The following is a 21,177-nucleotide window of genomic DNA, read 5'->3' as shown; positions in this document are numbered from 1 at the left end:
AATATTAGGTAATAAGGCAGGACACACCGAGTTGATAATGTATTCAATATACTCTTAAACTAATTTGAAATTAATAAAATGATGTACAACCAATCGATGAAACAGGGGTTGTTTGTGTCCCTGGGGTCTGAGGTCACAGGGCATTTGCCTGCTTTGCCCAGTCCAGCATAGGTAGTATATGTCCGTGGTGGAATGCATCCAAGTACTGAACTAAAGTACAATGTTGGAGTGCTTTATTTGACTATTTTCATTTACACGTCTACTTCACTACATTTTAGAAGCGAATATTGAATTTACTTTGCAGGTCCAGACTTTGCATGAAAAAACAAATGAGGGATGAACTATGATGCATTACACCGATCAGACCACCCAAAGGTGTATGAATAAATGTTTTATTTGGCCCCTCTTTACCAGGGGCCTCTCCTTGACAAAGTGCTAAACAAATAAAATACATGCTTGCAAGATGCATCAGATAACGATCCAGAAACTCTCATAGGCCATTTTGTTTTCTTTTGATACCTTCGGTGAATTCTCCTGATAATACTTCTCTACTTTTACTTAAATTCAATTTTGAATGGATGACATTTACTTTTAAGGAGTGTTTTTTTTTCTTTCGTAATTTTTACTTATGAAAGGATATTGACGTTTGTAACATCCTTATTTGTTTGGCATTACTTGTCGACTATTACAACTGTTACTATTCACAAATGACAACCATATATTTAAAGAATAAAAATAAAAAAAGTAAACAAATCGTTTGACAGTGTCACGTGATCTTGACGTCGATGACGACAGACTCTGGGCGGGTAGAGTCGATGTAGTCCACTTCCTGCTTCTCTGCCCTGGTTTCGCCTGAACAGCTGCATCAGCCCCTTTATCCGACGAAAGAGACACAATGTCACATCAAACGGGCATTCAAGGTAGATGCGTTTCCCTCTTTTTTTCCTCCAATGTCTCCTCTCGTTGTGTATTCATGCGTGTGAGCGACTCCCGGGTCGAGCCTCAAGTACAGTCTGCAACAATTCATTGCAACGAGAAGCTAGCGTCAAGTTAGCTCGCCACTCCTAGCTAGCTTTGAGCCGCCGTGATGTGTGTGTGTGCGCGCGCGTGTATGTGTGTGTTTGGGGCACTTTGTGAGGTATAATCCCCGAGTATTTAGCCACTCGTTTCTGAGCCACCGTAATCGCGGCTACTTCGTATTTTGTTTCACAGCAGTGCAAATGCATGACATGAAGCTCACGTCCCGCAGCCGTGTTGAGCCTCTGAACGGACGGGTGACGCCTAGGTTCAAACACACTGTTGACCTGACAGACCGGCCGGTGCTCCCGTGAACGTGTGAATACACACCGAGCGATACCTGCGCCGTGCTCGTTCTAGACATGGACCTCGGTAGGGCGTGACGTCCTGTTGTGTCAGGCAGCAGCACCGCCGTGCTTGTAAAAATTGTACAGTCTGTTTTTGATATGAAGCAACGTGCAAATTATGTGAGTTAATGACAGACGGGGAGATGTGGAGATTATACACGTGTCTGCTAACTTCATGCTTCATTCAATGCAGTTTTTCTTTAAATATACATTATAAGAAAATGCATTTGATATAATCAGCTGTGTTGTTCTTATGCTTTTCCCCCCTCCCATGTCATAGATGGATAGATACTTTATTCATCCCCAGGGGGACATTTGTTTGTGGCAGCAGCAAGCAAATTACATAGTAAACATAAAAATATTATGTATGGGAAATACTCAATATATACAATAAAATAGCAGAGTACAACATATTCATTTAAGAACATTAAATAATAAAAACAATGCAAGTATATCCAGTGAATTAGAAGTATATGCAGTGAAAGCGGTGCTTGGGTTATTGATGATTCCATTGAGGCAGGAAATTAGTCACGTTATTAAAGCAGATTTAAGTTTATATCATCCCAAACTCTGATATATTTTTTTTACATGAGGCCAGAGCCTAATATAGGGCCCACATAAGTAAAACTGCTTCCATTTACACACACTTGTCTATAGCTGGCTAGACTATAAATGTATATAAAAAAAAAATCATAGTTAATACCAGAGCGCAAAAAGGACAAATCCCCTCTCGATAAAACAGCTTATATAATGTATTATGGTATTTAACCTGTTTAGCTTACATCTGTGTTGTCTGTTTTATAGGACACGGTTCCTTCCTGTGTGATTTTTCTGAAAAAAAAAAAAAATAGCAATCATGTTGCATGCATAAATGTATTTGTAGTTTGACTTGATCCACAGCTTTAGTGGGGTTGTTAAACAGGAAAAATGCACTCAGTCAATATACTGATTTGAATGGGAAGGAGTGACCTGTTGTATTGTGCCTGAGCTTGGGGTCAAAGGTCTTCAGCCTTCAGTCACATCTGTACCACTGAAGTGCTCCTTAGCAAAACAACCCTCTGGTTATTATAACACATTATAAACAATGTATTATTTTGCTGTGAGTTCAGTATTGTTTCATTGTTACAGGACTAAAGAATACAAAAGTAAAACAAAGTCTGTTTAAAGGCATAAGTATACATGTTGATAAAGCTCATTCTATGCTCTTTGTGTTCACAGCTTAGTAGAATTCACAAAACCTTTGGGGTTAAACTTGCTATCCAGGGCTGAAAGTGGTCATGTTAGCAAGAGTGTGCTTTTGCCGAGCCGGCATCTATTTAGAATAGTTGGAGACTGACACCTTCTCTGTCTTTTCGCAGCGGGTAATGATGTGAAGGACGTCTTTGCCAGCGCCAAGGGCGGCGACCAATATCGAGTCTTAAAGATCGTCATTGATGGTGGTAAGCAGTGTCCCAGAAGTCTGAATGTTTGCTTACAGCTTCTTCTGCCAAGAATGTGTCTCCCCCCAAACTTGTACTCAGGCTGACGTTAGAATGTCAACATGTCCGTGCACTGCTGACATTTTTGTTGCGCACATCTGCGTTCCAGAGCAACTGACGATGGACACCACCAGGAAAGCGTCAAAGAAGTGGGACCAGGAGTACGACTCTTTGGTGCTTCCCCTCCTAGAAGACGACGTGCCCTGCTATATTCTGTACCGGCTGGACTCCACCAACAACCAGGGCTTTGAGTGGATCTTCCTGGCCTGGTCACCGGACACCTCCATTGTAAGAAAACCAAGCCCAGACTACCTTTTAATGAACAGTTTTCCATACTTCACAGCATTTCTCCCCCTCTGCTTTGAGTGTCAGATGGGTGTGGTGACCACATCAAGGCGGCAGTTCTGTGTACGCTGGTAAAAAAAACTGGATACATGTGGACAGCAGTGCATTCATTATTTCCGTACAGACCAATGAAATCTAAACACAGGAGATTATGGTCTTTTCAAAATAACACGGTGCTCGGTCTGAACCTCCCATCGGCGACTTGAAACTTTACCCTCTTAGTGCTTTTAGTGCTCTTAGTGGTTTCTTGCTGTGTTGTTTTCTTGTCATGCAAATGTGTGTTTTGCGTGTTCTTGACTCATACAATGTCACCTCAGTCATTGTGATTTGGTTCCATTCCACTCACGGGATAGTCACCGCGATTCAAAATAGCCACGAGGCATTGACATACACATGTTTCTGTAGCAGCGGTAAGAGGAATGTTGCAAGGAGAGATCTGTGCCAAAATAAAGTGCCATGCTGGATGTTTGCGGCACTGTGACTGAGCGGTGGAATTGAGTTTGAATCCACTTTCTAGCTGCCATAACTGAGCTTAACATTCCTGCCCTTTTGCTCAAAGCATAGTGCTTCAGGTTGAGGCTTGCCTGGAAGTTGCAAAATTCTTTCACAACTAGTGCTTGCTGCTGATTTGAGTAAACTTTATTTGAATAGCCTTAAGTAAAAAAAAATAAAAATAAAATGTTTCAGAGGTTATTTAAAGGTCCCCCGTGGAGTCTTTGACTAGTCGTACTTCTGTGGAGCAATGTTTTAATGAGCGGCTTCCCAGTAACAACGTGAAATGTAGCGATGCAGAGGCAGGGAAGAAGAAGGCGATTGCAGGCATGTGGACATGTTGCATCTTGGGTATTGAACATTTGCATGAATAAACTCTGACTGATCTACGTAGTGGACACTTATGTTAAGTTTTCTATATTATAGTGATTCTCCAACCGTTCTTATGTTTTTCAACAGGTGCGAAATAAAATGTTATATGCCGCCACCAGAGCCACAGTCAAGAAGGAGTTTGGAGGAGGGCACATCAAGGATGAGATTTTCGGTACCGCAAAGGTTAGTTCTACGACAGCGACACTTGGACTGATGTTAAAAGCTCTTTTATGGCCTCAAGCTTGAGTCCCAACCCTTCAGAAGTCAAGCTTCAGTCATATACTTTTATGGCAACGTGAGAAACGATGTATTAATGAGTCCGTCTACATTGCTGTTTCCTGTCAGGATGAAATGACTCTCATCGGGTACAGGAAATATCTGACCTTGCAGGCGGCTCCCCTGCCCCTCACTGCTGCAGAGGAGGAACTGAGAAAGATCAAGCTAAATGAGGTACACACACACACAAACACAGATGAGACATTTGGACTTTGTCTTGTTCATCATTACCATTTTGAGTTCATCGTGGTGTGTGGCTTGAGTCTGTCCTGATGTGGGCGTGGATTAGGCTTGTGGAAGGATGACGCCACGTCATCCTTCCACTTGGAGCTTCCGTGTGGCTAAAAATAGCTTACCTCAGCTCACAGCAGGCTTCTTCCTAATCACGTCTCCTCGTGTGCGAGATCAGAAGCGCCGTGGAGTATCAATGAAAGCCAGCGACGCGTCCCTCCAAACGGCACAAGGTCAGCGGCAGTGCAAGTCTGCATATGCTTGCCCGGCAGTATCAACACAGCGCAAAGATGCTGATGCATTAGAACAGCAGGATGTTGGCAGAGAGGAATCCATTAGGCTTAGACAGCACACACTCCCACAGCTCCACAAGAACTCTTGTTTACAGTTCACAAACCCGACTCAGCCCGAGCAACAAAGTGGTTAAAGAAGAGCTCTTTATTGGCGTTTAAATGTGTTATTTCCATGTTGGGAGAGCGACACGCAAATGTGATTTGCTTTGTAGCTTTTGAGTACGTGGCGGTGATTCTGCGTAAAGCACAGTTGAGCTGTGTCAGTGTGCTTTGTTGTTTGTAGTGATAAGATAAAGAAATACTGTAACCTGATATCCATTGCATGCTGCCGATGACGTGAAGGGCTTTAGGGCCGTGGCAGATGGACTCCACCAGACGGAAAGGAGAAGAGAAAAAACAAAAACGGCATCTGAAGTTCCACTTTTCAGGCTTCGTGAGGCTGTTTCATATAAATGAACTGCTCTTCTCTTTTGAGAAACTACCTATTCTAATTGCTGCTCTCCAAGCCTGCTGCACACGTAAACAAGCGCAACCTTTCTTACCATATTAGGAAATGCCTCGAGTTGTGCTCTCTCTCTCTAAAAGTGTGGTCAATTAAAAGCAGCAGAGCAAATGGGAAGTGAGGTTTGTGCTCATCCCACTTGACCAGCTGTTGAAGGAAGATAATATAGCATTAATCTGTACTGCCTAGATGAAAAAGAGGCTTTGAAATATTTATCATTGCTGGGCCTAGGAGACTGCCTGACTTTTACTAAGCAGATGGATAAAAGGACCGCAATCCCTTTTGGTATGCGAGGTAGCTGCATCGGAAGCTCAATCATGTTTGCACGGCATTTCATTTTGTGGGACCGGGACTCTAAAAATAGATGCAATCCATCAGCGTAATCCCCCCCCAGCATTTCCACTTTTCTCTGGCGCGTCGTCACTGCGGATATAAGCACCTCATGTAATCCTGATGCTCCAGCGCTCGAGCTACTTGTTGCGCCTTGTAAACCTTTTTTACTTTCTGATAACTCGAGCGATGAATTTAGATTGTATTCCACGAAACAAGTCAGTGTCATGAGCGGAAACCTCACTGACAGAACATTTATTTGGTTCCTCATATCACTGAATTTACACACCAGCGCTGACCTCTCCAGCATGATGACATAATGTCACCAGCATGATGACATAATGTCATACCATGGTGTGTGTGTGTGTATGTAGACGCATTGTTGTGGACACAATAAGTCAAGAACATGTTAGACGACACAAACTGGTTCCCATCACGCCTTTTTTGACGGCACTCATGTAAAAGCCACCTACGTGTTATTTTAAGGCAAAGGAAATATTTGCTCAATAATGCACTCATACGGCTTATTTGTGACCTCAGTAATGTGTCCATGACGGAATGATGGAAAGCTAAAGTACCTTGTGTTTTGTGATCTGTGTTTTTCGGTGCGTTCAGGTGCAGACGGACATCAGCGTGGACACCAAGCAGCAGACTCTGCAGGGAGTGGCCTTCCCTGTTCACAAAGACGCAGTTGCAGCGCTCGAACAATTCAGGGACAAAAGAATCAACTACGTGCAACTGGTGAGTCCTGAGGAGCAAATCGTTACTGAGGAGGTGACCTTTGCTCGATCAATAATTTGATTAAGCAAATGAATTCTGTGTCTTTCCCCATATTTATTGTTTGGAGAGATAGAAAGGTTTTTGGTCAGTGGGTCACGGACCAACACAATGAGTTACTCATCTTGCCCCAAAAGCCTTTGTTCCTCTCATTGACATTCAAAGGGTTGATGTCACAAGATCAGATCCGTGCAAAGCACAATGGGACTGTTGTGGCTCTGTCGCTGCTTTGTCTCGGTTCCCCTTTTTGTCTGTTATCCTAACAGCTTTTTAAGACGGCAGAATGTTTTGTTCTTGATTGCTGAGTAACTGTTTAGTAAATGTTTAACTCTGACACCTGGGAGCGAGGGGAGGTGTTTTTTTTTATTATTTTGTATTCACTGTCCCCACCCAGATTCTGCTAATTCAGTGCAGGAACTTCCTGGTCACAAGTGCACACTAGCAACCTCATGAGTAACTTTTCATTTCCTTTGTCAACAGGAAGTAGACGCTGAACAGGAGCTGATTCGGTTGTGCAACACTGAGCCAACAGAGGTGAAAGACCTGCCATTGAGAATCCCTAAAGAATCTGCACGTTACCACTTCTTCCTCTACAAACATTCCCACGAAGGCGACTACTTACAGTCCACAGGTGAATAGATTCCGTTAATATGAACGCACGTTGTTGTTTCTATCCAGCTGTGCTGTTTTATGGTGCTCTGAACGGTACTTTGTGGCCGCTCTTCTCATTGTTCTTTTTTCTTTTCTTTGGCAGTATTCATTTATTCTATGCCCGGGTACAACTGTAGCATCCGAGAGAGGATGCTGTATTCCAGCTGCAAAAATCCCTTGGTCGACATGGTGGAGAACAATCTCCAGATTGAGATTGAGAAAAAGGTGAGAAACCTTCTGCCATGACAAAGAGAGCGTGGTCAACACCAGACAGATCTTTAGCATTTTTGTTTACAAACTTTAAGCCCTCGAAAACGTACTTTTAAATCTTGAGTATTTCTCCAAAAGTTGAAATTCTGGAATAACATAATTAGGTATAATTCATGAAGAATTTCACACTTCATAATTTAGTTGTGCTTTGTCGGCAGTATATGCATGTGGTTTCATCTAGAGCTGCAACAATTAGTCAACTGACAGAAGATTTATCCACTATTTTGATAATTGATTGCCAATTTACAATGTTTTGAAGCTGATTGAGAAACTGTGAGCCTCTATTGGAAAGTAAATTCCTGAAGGCAGAAGCTTATTTCTCAAAAAGAGCATGCATTGCTATGAGGGTGTGAGTTTTAGTTGATTCTGCAACTCATACTTCTTTGTCTGTTTACAGTTGGAGATCGACGATGGGGATGAATTGACCAGTGATTACCTGTACGAGGAGGTGCATCCCAAGCAGCATGCGCACAAGCAGGCCTTCGCCAAGCCCAAAGGCCCCGGGAAGAGGGGGGGCCGCCGCATCACCCGACCCCCCGCGGAGGAGGAAAATTAAACGGACCTCGGCACCCAACCGCCACCTCCACCCCGAGCACGTTCCACAGTGGAGCGTTCCTGCGATTGGGGTGGGGGGAATCATATTTGACACGCTTGTTTATTAAAAAGAATAAAATAACAGCTTTCAAACTCCCACAAAGTTCCCCAGAGACCCAACTATGCACGCCAAGGACAACTGAGCAATGACACACTTCAGAAGTTCCATTTGTAGCTTGCCAAATGGAAACATATTCATGTATGTTAGCACAGTCACAATAACTTAATTTACGATGATTCAAAGAGTCCCAAAAAAAAAAAGTCAAGCTTTAGGTTTTTACATTGTTGCCAGCTCTGAGACTTTAAAAAGTGTTAGTGTGACTAATGTGAACTTGCGCCAATATGATAAAATCCCTCATTTTGAGTTCACATGCTCAAATTCTTAACTTGCATTCCTTAAGTCTGTGTCAATTAATGTTTTCGTGTCTAATGTGTTGAACATTCGTCTCCTACTGTTTACGCAACGCGGTGCTCCAAAAGCAGAAAATATATAATTATCCCACTTGCGTATATTGATTTAACAGTGCATTTTATATTGGATAATTGACTTCTTTTTTGATATAACTGTGGTTTACATGAAAACAAAAAAAAATCATCTGCTGAGAAACTTATTTTTCTATGCAAGTGCTGTAAATGTACATACTGTAGCTGTGTGATGCTCTAATGATTAAGAAACAGTCAGGTCTGTTTTGGTGATTGTATGTGTCAGTGAGGATCACAGTGGAAAGAACGGGCTTCCAGAAATATTACATCCATACTTCTCATGTTTCACAAAGAGGAAGCTACTCAAACGTTGCTGGTTCCCATACAAGAGGGCGCCCCAGCAAAGCGGATAGGAAAGGGAACGCTAGAAGTACCTTGATCAAAATGTTGCCACATCCACTGGTCTACTGATTATTATTATTAGGCAAACTACTTTAGGCAAGCTCACCTCATATGTGTAAGAGGAAATTCTTTCCTTTATATTCATACTATGTCATTCTAATAGAAAAAAAAGTCATGTTTGGTCTTATTTGTTTTCTTACAAATCTTTCTTTTAAAGAAGAAAAATAAAATATTTAAATCACTCATTTTCTGCTTCATACATTTGTATTCTTTGACAATAAATACATGACAGAAAGTAGACAGAATAATTGCTTTCAGAATGTTCAAGACTCACAAAATGCTGTAGAAAAACTATTACTATGTTGCATTCTTCTTAACAGCAAATCTTTAAAAATAAGATTTAAAAAAAGGCATTAATTTCTCAAAAAGTTGAGAGGAAAAATTATTTGCAAGTGTGTGTGTAGATTTCTCTGGGATGCTATGCTTCACTCCTGCGCCACAAAATCCAGCAACATGCTTTTAACAACTTCTTCAAGCTTCAGCAGGACCTGTAAAGACAGATATGAATATGAATTACTAACATACGTTTTTTAGCATTTTTCAAACAGTGAGTAAAAACTTGCATTAGATACAGAAAATATGGAAATGATCGAAGCAAATCCCACGCTATATTTATTCTTCTCGTCGGGTTCACATCCACAAGTTTTACAGTTCTTCGTGTCCTGACCTTGGCCCTCTACCAAATGGTAGCTACAATATAACATCTTTGAAGGCCAAATATATTTTTGCTTTGTCATATAATGAGTCCAAAAATGATGAATGGGATTTATATATAAATATATATATATATATATGATTTAAAACACATCAACAAGCCACACTGCTGCACTGCATGACAGGCTGGGAAACTATTGAGACACAGATTAGGACTTTGGTGGTTTTGGTTATTTTGTGGGATTTGCTGGGACTTCCTTCACCAGATGTGTGAGTTCTCCTGGGTCTGACAATACAGCTATGTATTTCACCCAAGGTGACACACACAGGAAGTAGTGCAGATGCCAACCTTCGCAGTAGCTTGACACCTTACATCCTAATATCTCTGCCAGTACCTGTTTGATGACCGGCCGTCTGTTTTTCCTGTCGTGTAAGCAGTTACAGGCCAAAGAGTAGACACTCTCCACCTGGCTCAGGTCCCAGTCTCCCATCGTTTTGTCCAGGAAGTCCTCAAAGGTCAGCTCCTCGTCTTCATCATCTATATCGTGCATCATCTCCATCTAAGAGAGTGAGGAGAAATCACAGGTGACTGAAGGCAGCGATAGACTTTAAAAACTAGGATTTGAAAGAAATTTATATATATCAGGCGGTTTTATACTCTGCTGATCCCATAAATCATTCAACCAATGTCATAAAATGGATAACATATATCTATATATATTGCTTACTTTTAAAGTTAGTATTATTGCTCTTGTCCTGCTGGAGGAACTTCATTTCTACAACATTTTAGTTTGACCATTTGTGCAGCAGTTGATGTTGCAGCACCGCTGAAACTGGCTCAAGTCCTTTCAGTCACTCTTTAATGGCGACTCACTGATAATGGGCCCTTGCTAATTAAATGCAAAGGCTGTAATAAGCTGTAATTGTAACCTGTAGCTTGAAGGATACGCAGTGAAAGCCCCTTTTGTGCTGCTCACCAAGAACTGTGGCTCACGGTTTACATCGGCTGGCGGGAGTCCAGACAATATTTCTAACAGCACCTGTAGATGGCAGAGAGTCGGGGTCAATTGCATGGCGCTGGACGACAGGAAACCTTTGTTACTGCACCGTGTGCCAGGTAGCTGCACAGACTCTGCAGTGTTTCCACAGCTGTCCGACTAAGACATGTACGCTGTATATACTGCACCATATAGAAGGTCAGGCGGTTTTGTACACTGCTGTTCCCATAAATCATTCAACCAATGTCATAAAATGGATAATATATTCGACATGTACAGCTGCTAATACAATACAGCTGTGGTACTCAACTGATTTAGTCAAAAATAATGACAGATGATACATAACAAAGAGCTTCATTTTCACAAACAGGAAGAAATGTATACTGTAATGTTTATATCCTGCGATTATGCGCATGTCAGTACTTTGATAAAACTTTGCACTCAAACTAAACTGCAGAGTCATGTTCTATATTTTCGCTGACAGTTGCAGTTTCTCCTTTCCTGACATAATATCCCCTGTCTGTGTGTATGTGCAAGCATTTGTGTGTGTGTGTGTGTCTGCAGAAAGCCTACCACTCCAAAGCTGAAGACATCAGATCTTGGTGTGATCTCTCCTCGTAGCGCCTCAGGTGCCATGTATGCACGGGTACCCACAATCCTCTCCGTCATCATGGTGGTCGACGTGCGCTTGGCCGATGCTCTCGTCAGCCCAAAGTCTGAGATCTTTGCCACAAATCTTTCGTCTAACAAGATATTTGCACTGACAAAAGGAAAAAAAAAACATTCTGAGCACAGAGAGCTGTGAAACATCAAGACTATCTCATGAAGTGCGAGTCATCGTTTCATCTAACTCTCGCCAAAAAAAAGTCAATGCACGTATTTCCCCAAATGTGGAACTATTGCTTTACGAAAAGATCATTTAAAAGGGCAAGGTGTCACGTTTAAGGTCACGAACGCGGAGGAAAACAGCCGATAAACACTACTGCAGAGCCATTTGTCCCGGGATTGCATGTCGGGTGTAACCTTTCCCTCTAAAGACAAAGGCCAGGTGTAAGTTAGTGCTAGTGAGGAAAGGGGCTTTTATACACCTTTTAACATCTCTGTGGACATGATGGTTGCTGTGCAGATACTCCAAGCCTCTCGCTGTCCCTTCAGCTATCAAGGATCTCTGTCGCCAGGACAGCGGAGGACTTCCCTCCTACAAAGGACAAAAAGCACATTATCATGATCTAAGTGCGAGGAGTCAGAGTGTGTCGTGTGGATGCTGCTTACCAAGCAAGCCAGTCGGTCTAGCAAAGAACCATTGACCATAAGGGCGTACACCAAACATGGGTGCTGTCCGTCACAGGAAAATCCAACCATGTCAACCAGGTTTTCATGTTTCAATCTGTGGAACAAACGGTCTCATGAAACCTGTGTTTGCAAATATATGAATCATTATTTTAACCTATGTTGGGCTGAAAGAAATAGCTGGACATTTTGGGAAATGCCCTTATTTGCTTCCTAGTTAAGGGAAAGTTCACTCGTCGCAGTTACAATGAAAAGTATTTAGTAGCTATAAATGCTGGGTGTACGAATCTATTAAAACTGAAGGTATTTGTTTGTCCCAGGCTTAATACAGCCTGCCTTTCTGAAAACTATTTTAATGCTTCCGCGCTCTTAAATTCCATTACTTTGATTAGGAGGGCCTGCTTCAGACACAGCTTGTCTGCTCTAGCTAATAAAACGTAATGGTTATGAGGTGGCGGTGAGTCACTCAGAGCCAACCTGATTAACAAGGACATGGACAGAGGACGAAACGTACACTTTCAGGGTCTGGATCTCTTGGTTGAACTGCACTCGCAGCTCGTCCAGGGAGATGTCATCCATCTAAATGAGATAGATATTTATAGAGATATTTTTTACGTTGTAATTTGTAAAGAGCTGCATCAAGTATTGATATTGGCATGGCAGTATTTTCACTTACTGGATTGAGCTTTTTCACTGCAACAGGCTTGTCGTTAAGGAGACCTTTGTACACAGTGCCAAAGCCTCCCTCTCCCAGTCTGCGGCCGCCGTCCGAGATGGGACGGTCATCAAAGTTGCTCGTAATCATCATCAATTCGTTGTAGAAGAAACTGGAGAAGCCGTCTGAGAGACACACAGAAATTGTTGTGGTTAAGGTCCCACTGCTGCCACCTGCTGGTCAATGTTGTAAACATATATTTTTTCGTACAACTGGCATAATTTATCATTTTGCCACTACGGAAATCAAGATGTTAGGAACTCGGATAAAACCGCCTTGTTCATAGTGGTGAAATGTAAAACTTCTACTCCATTACTTTATACCTTACTGCACTACAATGCAGAGGGAATTATTGTACTTTTTACCTCTTTATATTTACTTGACAGCTATATTAAGATTTTACCTTGCAGATTAAGATTTTACACAAAACATATCGGTAGTTTAGAAAATAGAATGCATTGTTCAAGGTTTACCCAACAGTATATAAAGTATATTGGGTGGGCCACTTTTATGTATGCATTAGTACTTATACTTTAACAAATTTAGCATGTTTTAATTGCATGACTTTAAATGTAACTTAGTAGTTGTATATTGTGTTAATGCAGCTTTTACTTCAGTAAAACTTTCTGAATGCTTCTTCCTCCACTACTTGTTAAGTAAATGCCAGCTCTCAATGCTTGCACATTGTTTTATTTCCAACAAATCTTATCTGCTTTCTTCTTCTTCTTATTGTTTATACCTTATATTATTGTTGGATATTTGATAACATTTTATTCTTGTATGAGTTGTAATTTTTCTGTAATTATTTTTCTGATTGACCCATATAAAGTACTTTGTAACTTTACATGTATTATTATTATTATTAGTTGTAGTAGTAGTTTTATCAATCCAAATGCTTATTCCTTACACAAAGGGGATATGATATTTTAACAAAAGTCAAAACATGCACATAAGGCACATACATAAAAAAGCCATATTTATACTAGCATCTGTGATGCATCTACAGGCATCTGTGTGAACATCAATAATACAAAACATCCTAAAATATGGATTAACTGCGCTTGAAGAGTGCAACACCTGTGTGGCCTGGCTCACTGCTCTCCAGTGGAATCTGTGGCTGCAGAACAGAGAGTTCAGGAGGCGGCCGTGTCTCCGTCTCTTCCAGTAGTCGAGTTGAAAGCATCTGGAGAGGCCGGCTGTGTCTCTGGAGAAACGCCGGCTGTGTCTCTGGAGAGACGGCCTCTCCCTCTGTGTGGGGACAAAAGAAAAGACACCACGTTCATTTGTTGATACTCAAAAGAGTGGTCTTAATACCTTAAAATGGTTGTGATTACTTTGTGAGATGGACATTTATGCATTATCATATTTCTGACACAAACAAATACATAATGTATTTATAGGAAGCATTTATGTTGATCATCTATGTATATGTTAAGTATGTATTACTCCCATCAATCATGAAAGCAGTTCATATTTTTTCATGGTAAAGTTTTACCACTACATTGTTGCCAGGTGGTCCTTGTTATTGTAGTTTTGAATCTCATTAAACTGGGATCTTGAACCTATGACCTGGTAGTGTTTGTGTCTACCTGCCTGTAGACTGTAGAAGTAAAAATAACCTACATATGGAACTAAACCTCTTCTCTTAATATGACATTACAGCTTTTTCTATTTGATGAGTCCATGACAAATACATGTAATACACATTTATTTTATTAATGAATGATAAGCAAATGTGTGTACTTAGTCACTTAAATCATTAAACAGAAGTGTCTAACTTTCAAACTAAAGATGTGATGTCAGTTTTGATGAGGATGGTGTAGGTATAAGTGTGACCATTGGCTGTAAATAGGGCTATAGGCGTATTATGTAATCTGTGATTATTATATTGCCATTTTAAAAAAAAAAAAACATACCAGGTAGCAGGACACTAGCAGCAGCAAATAACTTGTGACTCCTCAAAATGTCCACAAGTTCACCCACTGTACTGTTACTTGTCCCCCAGTCAACCAGCAGCTCCATTGTGGGACTTTTACTCTGGGCAACAAGGGCTTCGAACCTCCTGAAAAAGCAATACAGTAAATAGATGGATGGATAGATAAATACTTGCATACTCCATCCCAAAGAAAACAATGAATACATCTGCATCTGATGTGCCACCAGCTAGCATCACCTACCTGACATGAAGCTGCGAGTACCTCATTTCGCCACTCGGCTTCCGTATCGAGGTAATAACATCTTTCCACCTGTCCTGAGGGTCCAAAAAGTCGGACAACCTGCGACGTGAACTATAACTGAGGCTGCGGATGTAAGTAGCGGAAGTTACTGAGTTATTCATTATCCGAGAAAAAAAACACTTTGTGTTTTGTCTGACAGTTATACCGACATGGTATATAACTGTTAGTTATCCGCCATTGAGTGAACCCATGAAAGCAGAACAATAGCAAATGGATATTTTGCTAACGATATGTTGCTCACAGTCTCGTAAGGTGTGTATTTCCCATATTGAGCAACTTCCCCAAACGTAACACAAGCAGCCCGTCATACTTTAGTCTCCACCTTCAACGCGGAAATACATGCGGTGACGGATACAAATGCGCACGTCAAACTATGTGCCCGCCGGATGTGCACAGTTTGTATACCGTGCTGATGTATTTATTTTAGTTAAGAGACTAGCAGGGAACAGAAGACTATAAAAGAGAAACAGAAAGGCAGAGATATTTATTCTGCGCCTTCCTACATGCTTGAAGTGTGACAGTGCCCTCTGGTGGACAGGATTAGGAATTTACGTTTTCAACTAGCTTAAATTCATGATGTTTTTTCAAGTTATTGTGACATGTATTTAAACGGATTAATGTAAAACGTGAGTCTTTGTTCGATAACAAAAAAACATTATGCCACTTGCCATATACCACATGTGCTCACTGTCCTCCTGTGAACTTTTGTGTTTATTTTACCTGCAGTGTGAAAGAAGGATTCTGATATTTTATCGAAGTAAACATATGTTGCTACAATACTAAAAGTAAATGTACTGATTATTCAGAATGACCCCATCATAAGGCACTCATTACCCCATTATAACAACACAAGAACAGGATTTCAGAACACTTTGCAAACTTGCAAAATGTTAATTTTAATTATCATATTGACATACAGGAATTCTGACTATTCGCCATGATACAAAATCATTTAGCTCGGGTGCCTCTGATTTATCTTGATAATCGTTTTTTAGATGTTTCCACACCTTGATTAGAGGCCACCTGTGTTTAATTTAATTTGATTGGCAATGATTTGGACTCCTGTCATGTCTGAAGGAAACCAGGCATCGCTCACCACCTGCACTGAACCATCCCAACGGTGAGGCATGGTGGACGCAACATCATGCCGTGGGGACGAGAGCCCAGACTTGAACCTCACCAAATATCCCGGGAGAGATCTGGACATGGCTGTCCACTGACGGCCCCCATTCAAACCTGACAGAGCTTGAGGGGATCTGCAGAAAATCCCGAAATCCATGTGTGTAACGCTTGATGCATCACACCCAATAAAAGCTGAGGCTGACATTGCCATGGCTCTTAGTTTTAGTATAGCAAAAGACTAAAATCTAAAATCCTGCTTTTCACTTTGTCACAATGGGGTATTTAGTGCAGATTTATGAGAGGGAAAATTATTTAAAATACACTTGGAAAGACGAGTGGACGTGCAGCTGTGCTGTTGTCGGCAAGAAACCGATATAATAAATTATCAGACTCTAGAATCTAACTGAAGTAACACTTTAGAACAGTTGTGTTAGTTCTGGCACTAGAAGATATAACTTTTGAACCACAGCAGATTTGACTCTGCTTTGATTATGCATATTATGCTGGCAGTACTGGATGTGTTTTCCCATTGATGTGGATTTCTGAATAGTATGACTGGCTGATTATTAAAAAAACACTGTACATTTACTCCTTGAGCAGATCACATGGTTCAGCTAAAACCACTGGACATGCTTTAAAGTACCCCAAACACTTGACAAGCAGGACAAAAAGCGGACAAAAAAACCTCAACATTTTCTCTAAAGTGCATAGAGTGCATTTACTCTTATGTGTAGCAGCGATTCTTGATCTGTTCATGGCGTGCTAGTTGCTATTTACAGTGTTTGTTGAATTGCGATCAGTTCCATGTGGACTTTGGGTCCTGGCTGTAGCTGCATGGGTGGAGTAATGAGTGTCTGTGTGTGTGTGATTAATATTATATTAAAAAATGATGCATGTGAAAGCATTTTATTTGAGTGTAATCACAGCTAAAATCCCAAACCTAAACCAAGCAGACGCATGAAATACAACAAATTAACTATGTGACACTACACATGGAGTGAAACCGAATTTCGAAAATGCAATTAAAGCCATGACGTATTTGTCATAATACTGATATGTGCGATTGTTTTTTGGAAAGCAGGATGAAGTTAGTGGAAACACTGACCAAAAGCATATGTCTAATGCAACAAAAATCCCCCACATCACACGCAAAAAAACCCTCCTTTTAATGACACGTTTGCTTTTGAGGAAAGTCGGACAAGCGACCTTTTTATATGTTTTTCCACAGCTGAGCATGATTTCAGTTCATCCTCAAGCAAACAATGTGGTGATCTAAGAGGAGAACCCACTGTCACATGGCACACAGGCCTGATTATTATGTTTTAAGGCAAGGTGGATGACCCCAAGCATGATGCTCTGCATAATAAAAGCTCTCATGTCATTCTTTAGTGAGTCATAAACTAAGAGAGGCTGCATTTCTTTTTCTACCCCTAATGGACTTTTTTTTATATCTTCTGAATTACATAAAAAGAGACTCCACATGTGTAAACAAACTGCAATTAATTTATTTTGTATGGAACAGCTTAATGAGCCATTACTGCAGTTGTGGCAGCCAAGAGTGTGTCTTCTCTTTATTCCTGATGTTTACCACAGGCTTTCACAAACACATAATCATAAAAAATAATGCCTCCATAAAAAAGTGTGTGTGTGCATTGTGTGTGTGCGCTACATTGGGGTGTAAACACAAGCCTGACGGGGTGAGTAATATTTGTAATGTAAAGATGTTGCCTGGTCTCCGACTGACCTTCAAAGGGGCCTCACTTTGACGAGGACCTGCGACCACAAGCCACGGAGCTCTCAGATTAAGTATGTGTGTGTGTGTGTGTATGTGTGTCATTGCATCTGCTGGTGTGGGATAGCCCTCACACCTGTGCAGATTCTTTTGAAGTGTCTAATCGTCTCCTGCATGCCTCCTCTAACCTTGTTGGCAGGATCCCAACACCGCACACACAGTTCACACGCAGAGACGGGGAGCAAGGCCAAACTGGGCTCTGCTGTGGTGAGATGGAGTGAGCTGATGGGACGGGGGGAGAGAGAGAGACGAAGGAGCAAAAACAGAAAAGTGCAAAAATAGAAAGCGAACTGAAGAGAGGGCACACAATAACTATTAGAGTGGAGGAAAGAAGGAGGGTGAGAGGATCTGAGAAAAGATGGGGAAGGTGGGAGGAAGGTTGCGAGGGAAAGCGGAGTAGGGAGGTCCCCCCGCGGTTTGGGAACAAGAGCAGAGGCCGGAGAAGTGCCAGAGTGGCTTAAATCACCAGGGAGAAACTCTGCAGGTGGAGGAAGTGATCAGAGGAAGTCATATGATGTGCAGGAAACCTCCAGGGTAAACAAGGACAGATGAGCTGAGAGCTGGTACGAGACACAAAGAGGCCAGCGCTGGGCCTCTCATCTATTATCAATACGTGTCTGTCTTTCTGGAGATCTCTCAAAAGCCCCGTTTTTGAAGGTATTACCCAAATCCTCAAAAAGACTCTGTTACCTAAGAAGGTAGCCCAAAGATGGTTGCCGTATGTGACATATTTTATTCAGTTCACACAACAAAAGAATGTGTTTGAGAATGGAAAATAACTCATACATATTTATAATACACATTTTAAATGCTGGTACATTGTACAATTCAAGCTCAAATATTGTCTTTATTTGGCAGCATTGCAACATTTTTCTGTAAGTCTTTTGAGGATTTGGGAAAGGATATCTGTATCTCAGTTAAATCTGCACTCTCTTCTTGTACCGCTTATCGGGCTGAACACTGAGGCTGCTAAGTAATTAACTGCTTAACACCTCAAATAAGACTGCAAAGCAAAACGCCCCCCCCCACCCTGACGGATGTCGACAAGCGTCGCTTTGATTAATCACCGGCTCCCAGACAGGTGCATCCAACTCATTAGACGAAAACCCCCCGGCAGATTTATCTCCACGAGTCAACACCACACGGGCAGTGTGTACAGTCGCTGTGATTAATTAGCAGTCTTGTCGTGTAGTGTAACAGTTCACCCGGCTCATCGGAGGTCTCCCACGTCGGAATTCAAATGAGCCAAATGAATGGGAGGACCCCGCATGGGGAGACAGAGAGGAGCAACAGGGGGTATGGGCACCGCATCAGGCTGGAATAGAGGAGCCTCAATGTATGTCTGTATGTCCACACAAGGCTGTTAGCACCGAGCCTCTGATGGACATTGAGAGTTTACTGCTGGGAGTCTCCTCTCAAACTGGAACACTGTTGAGTCAGTTTTTTTTTTTGGAAGGGAAACCCCCTGGGAGTCTACAGCAGTTTATTAGCTTTAGTTTTGAATGGGCTTTATCGCTACATCAGAACATTCACAGCTGCGTTTACACTACAATAAGAGCCCGGCCACGCTGTCGAATGTTTAGTATGCTGGTTTTGTTCCAGTGAGAAGACCGTAGTTCTCTACGTGACACATAGAGGGCAGTAGTGGCTTGCAACTTGTTGTAATTGACCACTGTGATCAACATTAACACATGCTTTTAGACTTGCAGAAAACTGGATATGGATCAAACATTAATCACATGGCAACAATCACAGAAAACAAATGTAATTTTGTGCAGAGCTTACAAATGACTGTGGTTCGTATAATGTGAGACAATAGTCCGAAATTAAAGCCATTTTTGTGTTTTAAAAAAGCCTAACTTGAGCACAGCGCGTTCTCATTTCTCTTTTGTAGGTTGTTGCTCATCCAGGAAAATATCTGTAGCAGCTGTTTGCTCGTCCAGTCTTTTCCCTGGGCCTGTGGAACACACACACACACACACACACACACACACACACACACACACACACACACACACACACACACACACACACACACACACAGTGTCAACAGCTCATCGGGAGTCGACTTCTAAGAGGGATCTGGCGGCATCTTGAGTGGCAGCTAGCCGTTGCGTCGCACTCGAGTGGTCACCGACACGGCCTGATTGCAGGAGGTTGCCCTCTCATATTCCCTCAAAAAATCTCTGGCCACAATCCCAAAATGATCTGTCCGGCCGAGCGCACCAGCATGAGGAGAGAGAGAGAAAAAAAACTCCCCTGGCATCTCCACTGCTTGAAGGATTCTTGTTCGTCGGGTGTATTCTAGGACATCTGGCAAAAGGCCATGAGTCGTGCAATGCAACTAAGCCATCACGCAAGCACCTTGAATCTAACACGGCAAGACACATGGACACAAACTTTGAGATATATTTATTGTGTTTTAATATCGTTCATTCATTCATTTTAACACAGAGGTGATGAAAATAGAATTAAAATTGCACATTTGCTCTAATTATAAAAAAGACTTGATCTGATTAAAAACAGCCGGAGATTCCACTGGATGAGCATGTAGCTCTGTGTGTGGCATGTGATGTAGACCAGTGTCGATTAAACTGAACAACCTCAGCCGTCAGCAGTCTGTTTCCATTTTTAATTGTGCCGACTGCAAGTTCCTCAAGGTGACGCGACTCTTGTTTTAAACCCAGACCCAGACATATTGTCATTCGAAAACGTATGCAAGTTTGGAAGTGTATGAATTAAGAACATTGTGGTGGCCTGGGGGCCTTTGGGTCTGATGACACATTCACCCGTGGGCGTGTTTCATGATAAAAAAAACATCAAGCTTTGGGCAGTACACTGAGATGAAGGGATCCCATCGGTGATGTTTAATGCCGAGGCCCTGACCTCCATTTCTTTCTGGTAAACCTGTTAAACTAAGGTTATTTATAACTGTTTAGTTAGTCTCGAAACAACGTTTCCGTTTGTTGAATTTTCTGGTCAAGTCAATCTACCATGGCACGGCCAATGGAGAGTTGGGTGAAAGTGTGGAAATGATCCTCTCTCACATGCCCAGCAGTGATTTGTCGACGTTGGCCGGGGTCCCACTATCTCCTCAGGCAACTGTTCAGCCGACTAGCATTAGCTTGTTGCGAGTCCTCATCTTTTCCATTTCTATCCTTGAGTCTTGGTCTGGATATCAACAGAGCTTTCCTGTCTTGATGCCAATACAGTTCTAATGAAGGATATAATAGATCAGTGGTGGGATGTAGCTAAGTACATTAAGTGCTGTATTTGAGTACACATTTGAGGTACTCTACACTTTTATGCAACTTTATACTTCTACATCTCTAAGGTAAATATTGTACACTACATTTGTCTGTTCATTTGAGTCACTTTTCAGATTTATTTCATACCTTCCCTGTTCAGTGAAAACCACATTTTGTGATTTGAATGTTTCTGATAAACAGAGATTAAGTGTTCCTTTATGGGTTGAAAACATTCTCCAACTTATTAAATTAAATAAACCC

At 41.7% G+C, this 21,177-nt stretch overlaps 2 protein-coding genes across 2 annotated transcripts; one reads left to right on the top strand and one right to left on the bottom strand.

Moving 5' to 3' along the window:
- The first annotated feature begins 856 nt into the window (after nucleotides 1–856).
- Nucleotides 857–9,041, top strand: twf1a (twinfilin actin-binding protein 1a). The gene is made up of 9 exons (XM_079223236.1): nucleotides 857–920; nucleotides 2,723–2,803; nucleotides 2,952–3,130; nucleotides 4,139–4,234; nucleotides 4,397–4,501; nucleotides 6,299–6,424; nucleotides 6,941–7,091; nucleotides 7,215–7,336; nucleotides 7,779–9,041. The coding sequence occupies exons 1-9, from the start codon at nucleotides 896–898 to the stop codon at nucleotides 7,935–7,937; spliced, it is 1,044 nt and encodes a 347-aa protein (XP_079079362.1). The 5' UTR covers nucleotides 857–895; the 3' UTR covers nucleotides 7,938–9,041.
- A 90-nt stretch (nucleotides 9,042–9,131) lies between these two features.
- Nucleotides 9,132–14,905, bottom strand: irak4 (interleukin-1 receptor-associated kinase 4). The gene is made up of 11 exons (XM_079223235.1): nucleotides 14,695–14,905; nucleotides 14,434–14,579; nucleotides 13,595–13,765; nucleotides 12,479–12,642; nucleotides 12,317–12,381; nucleotides 11,785–11,899; nucleotides 11,601–11,710; nucleotides 11,086–11,272; nucleotides 10,492–10,554; nucleotides 9,910–10,074; nucleotides 9,132–9,348 (listed from the first exon to the last, which is right to left on the bottom strand). Exons 1-11 carry the CDS (start codon nucleotides 14,853–14,855, stop codon nucleotides 9,286–9,288), a joined length of 1,410 nt encoding a protein of 469 aa, XP_079079361.1. The 5' UTR covers nucleotides 14,856–14,905; the 3' UTR covers nucleotides 9,132–9,285.
- Between the last annotated feature and the right edge of the window lie 6,272 nt (nucleotides 14,906–21,177).

The sequence above is a fragment of the Taurulus bubalis genome (genome assembly GCF_910589615.1).
Source record: "Taurulus bubalis genome assembly, chromosome: 9".
Lineage (NCBI taxonomy): Eukaryota > Metazoa > Chordata > Actinopteri > Perciformes > Cottidae > Taurulus > Taurulus bubalis.
The sequence above is the reverse complement of the archived record's forward strand: the minus strand, read 5'-3'. Positions and strand labels throughout refer to the sequence as shown.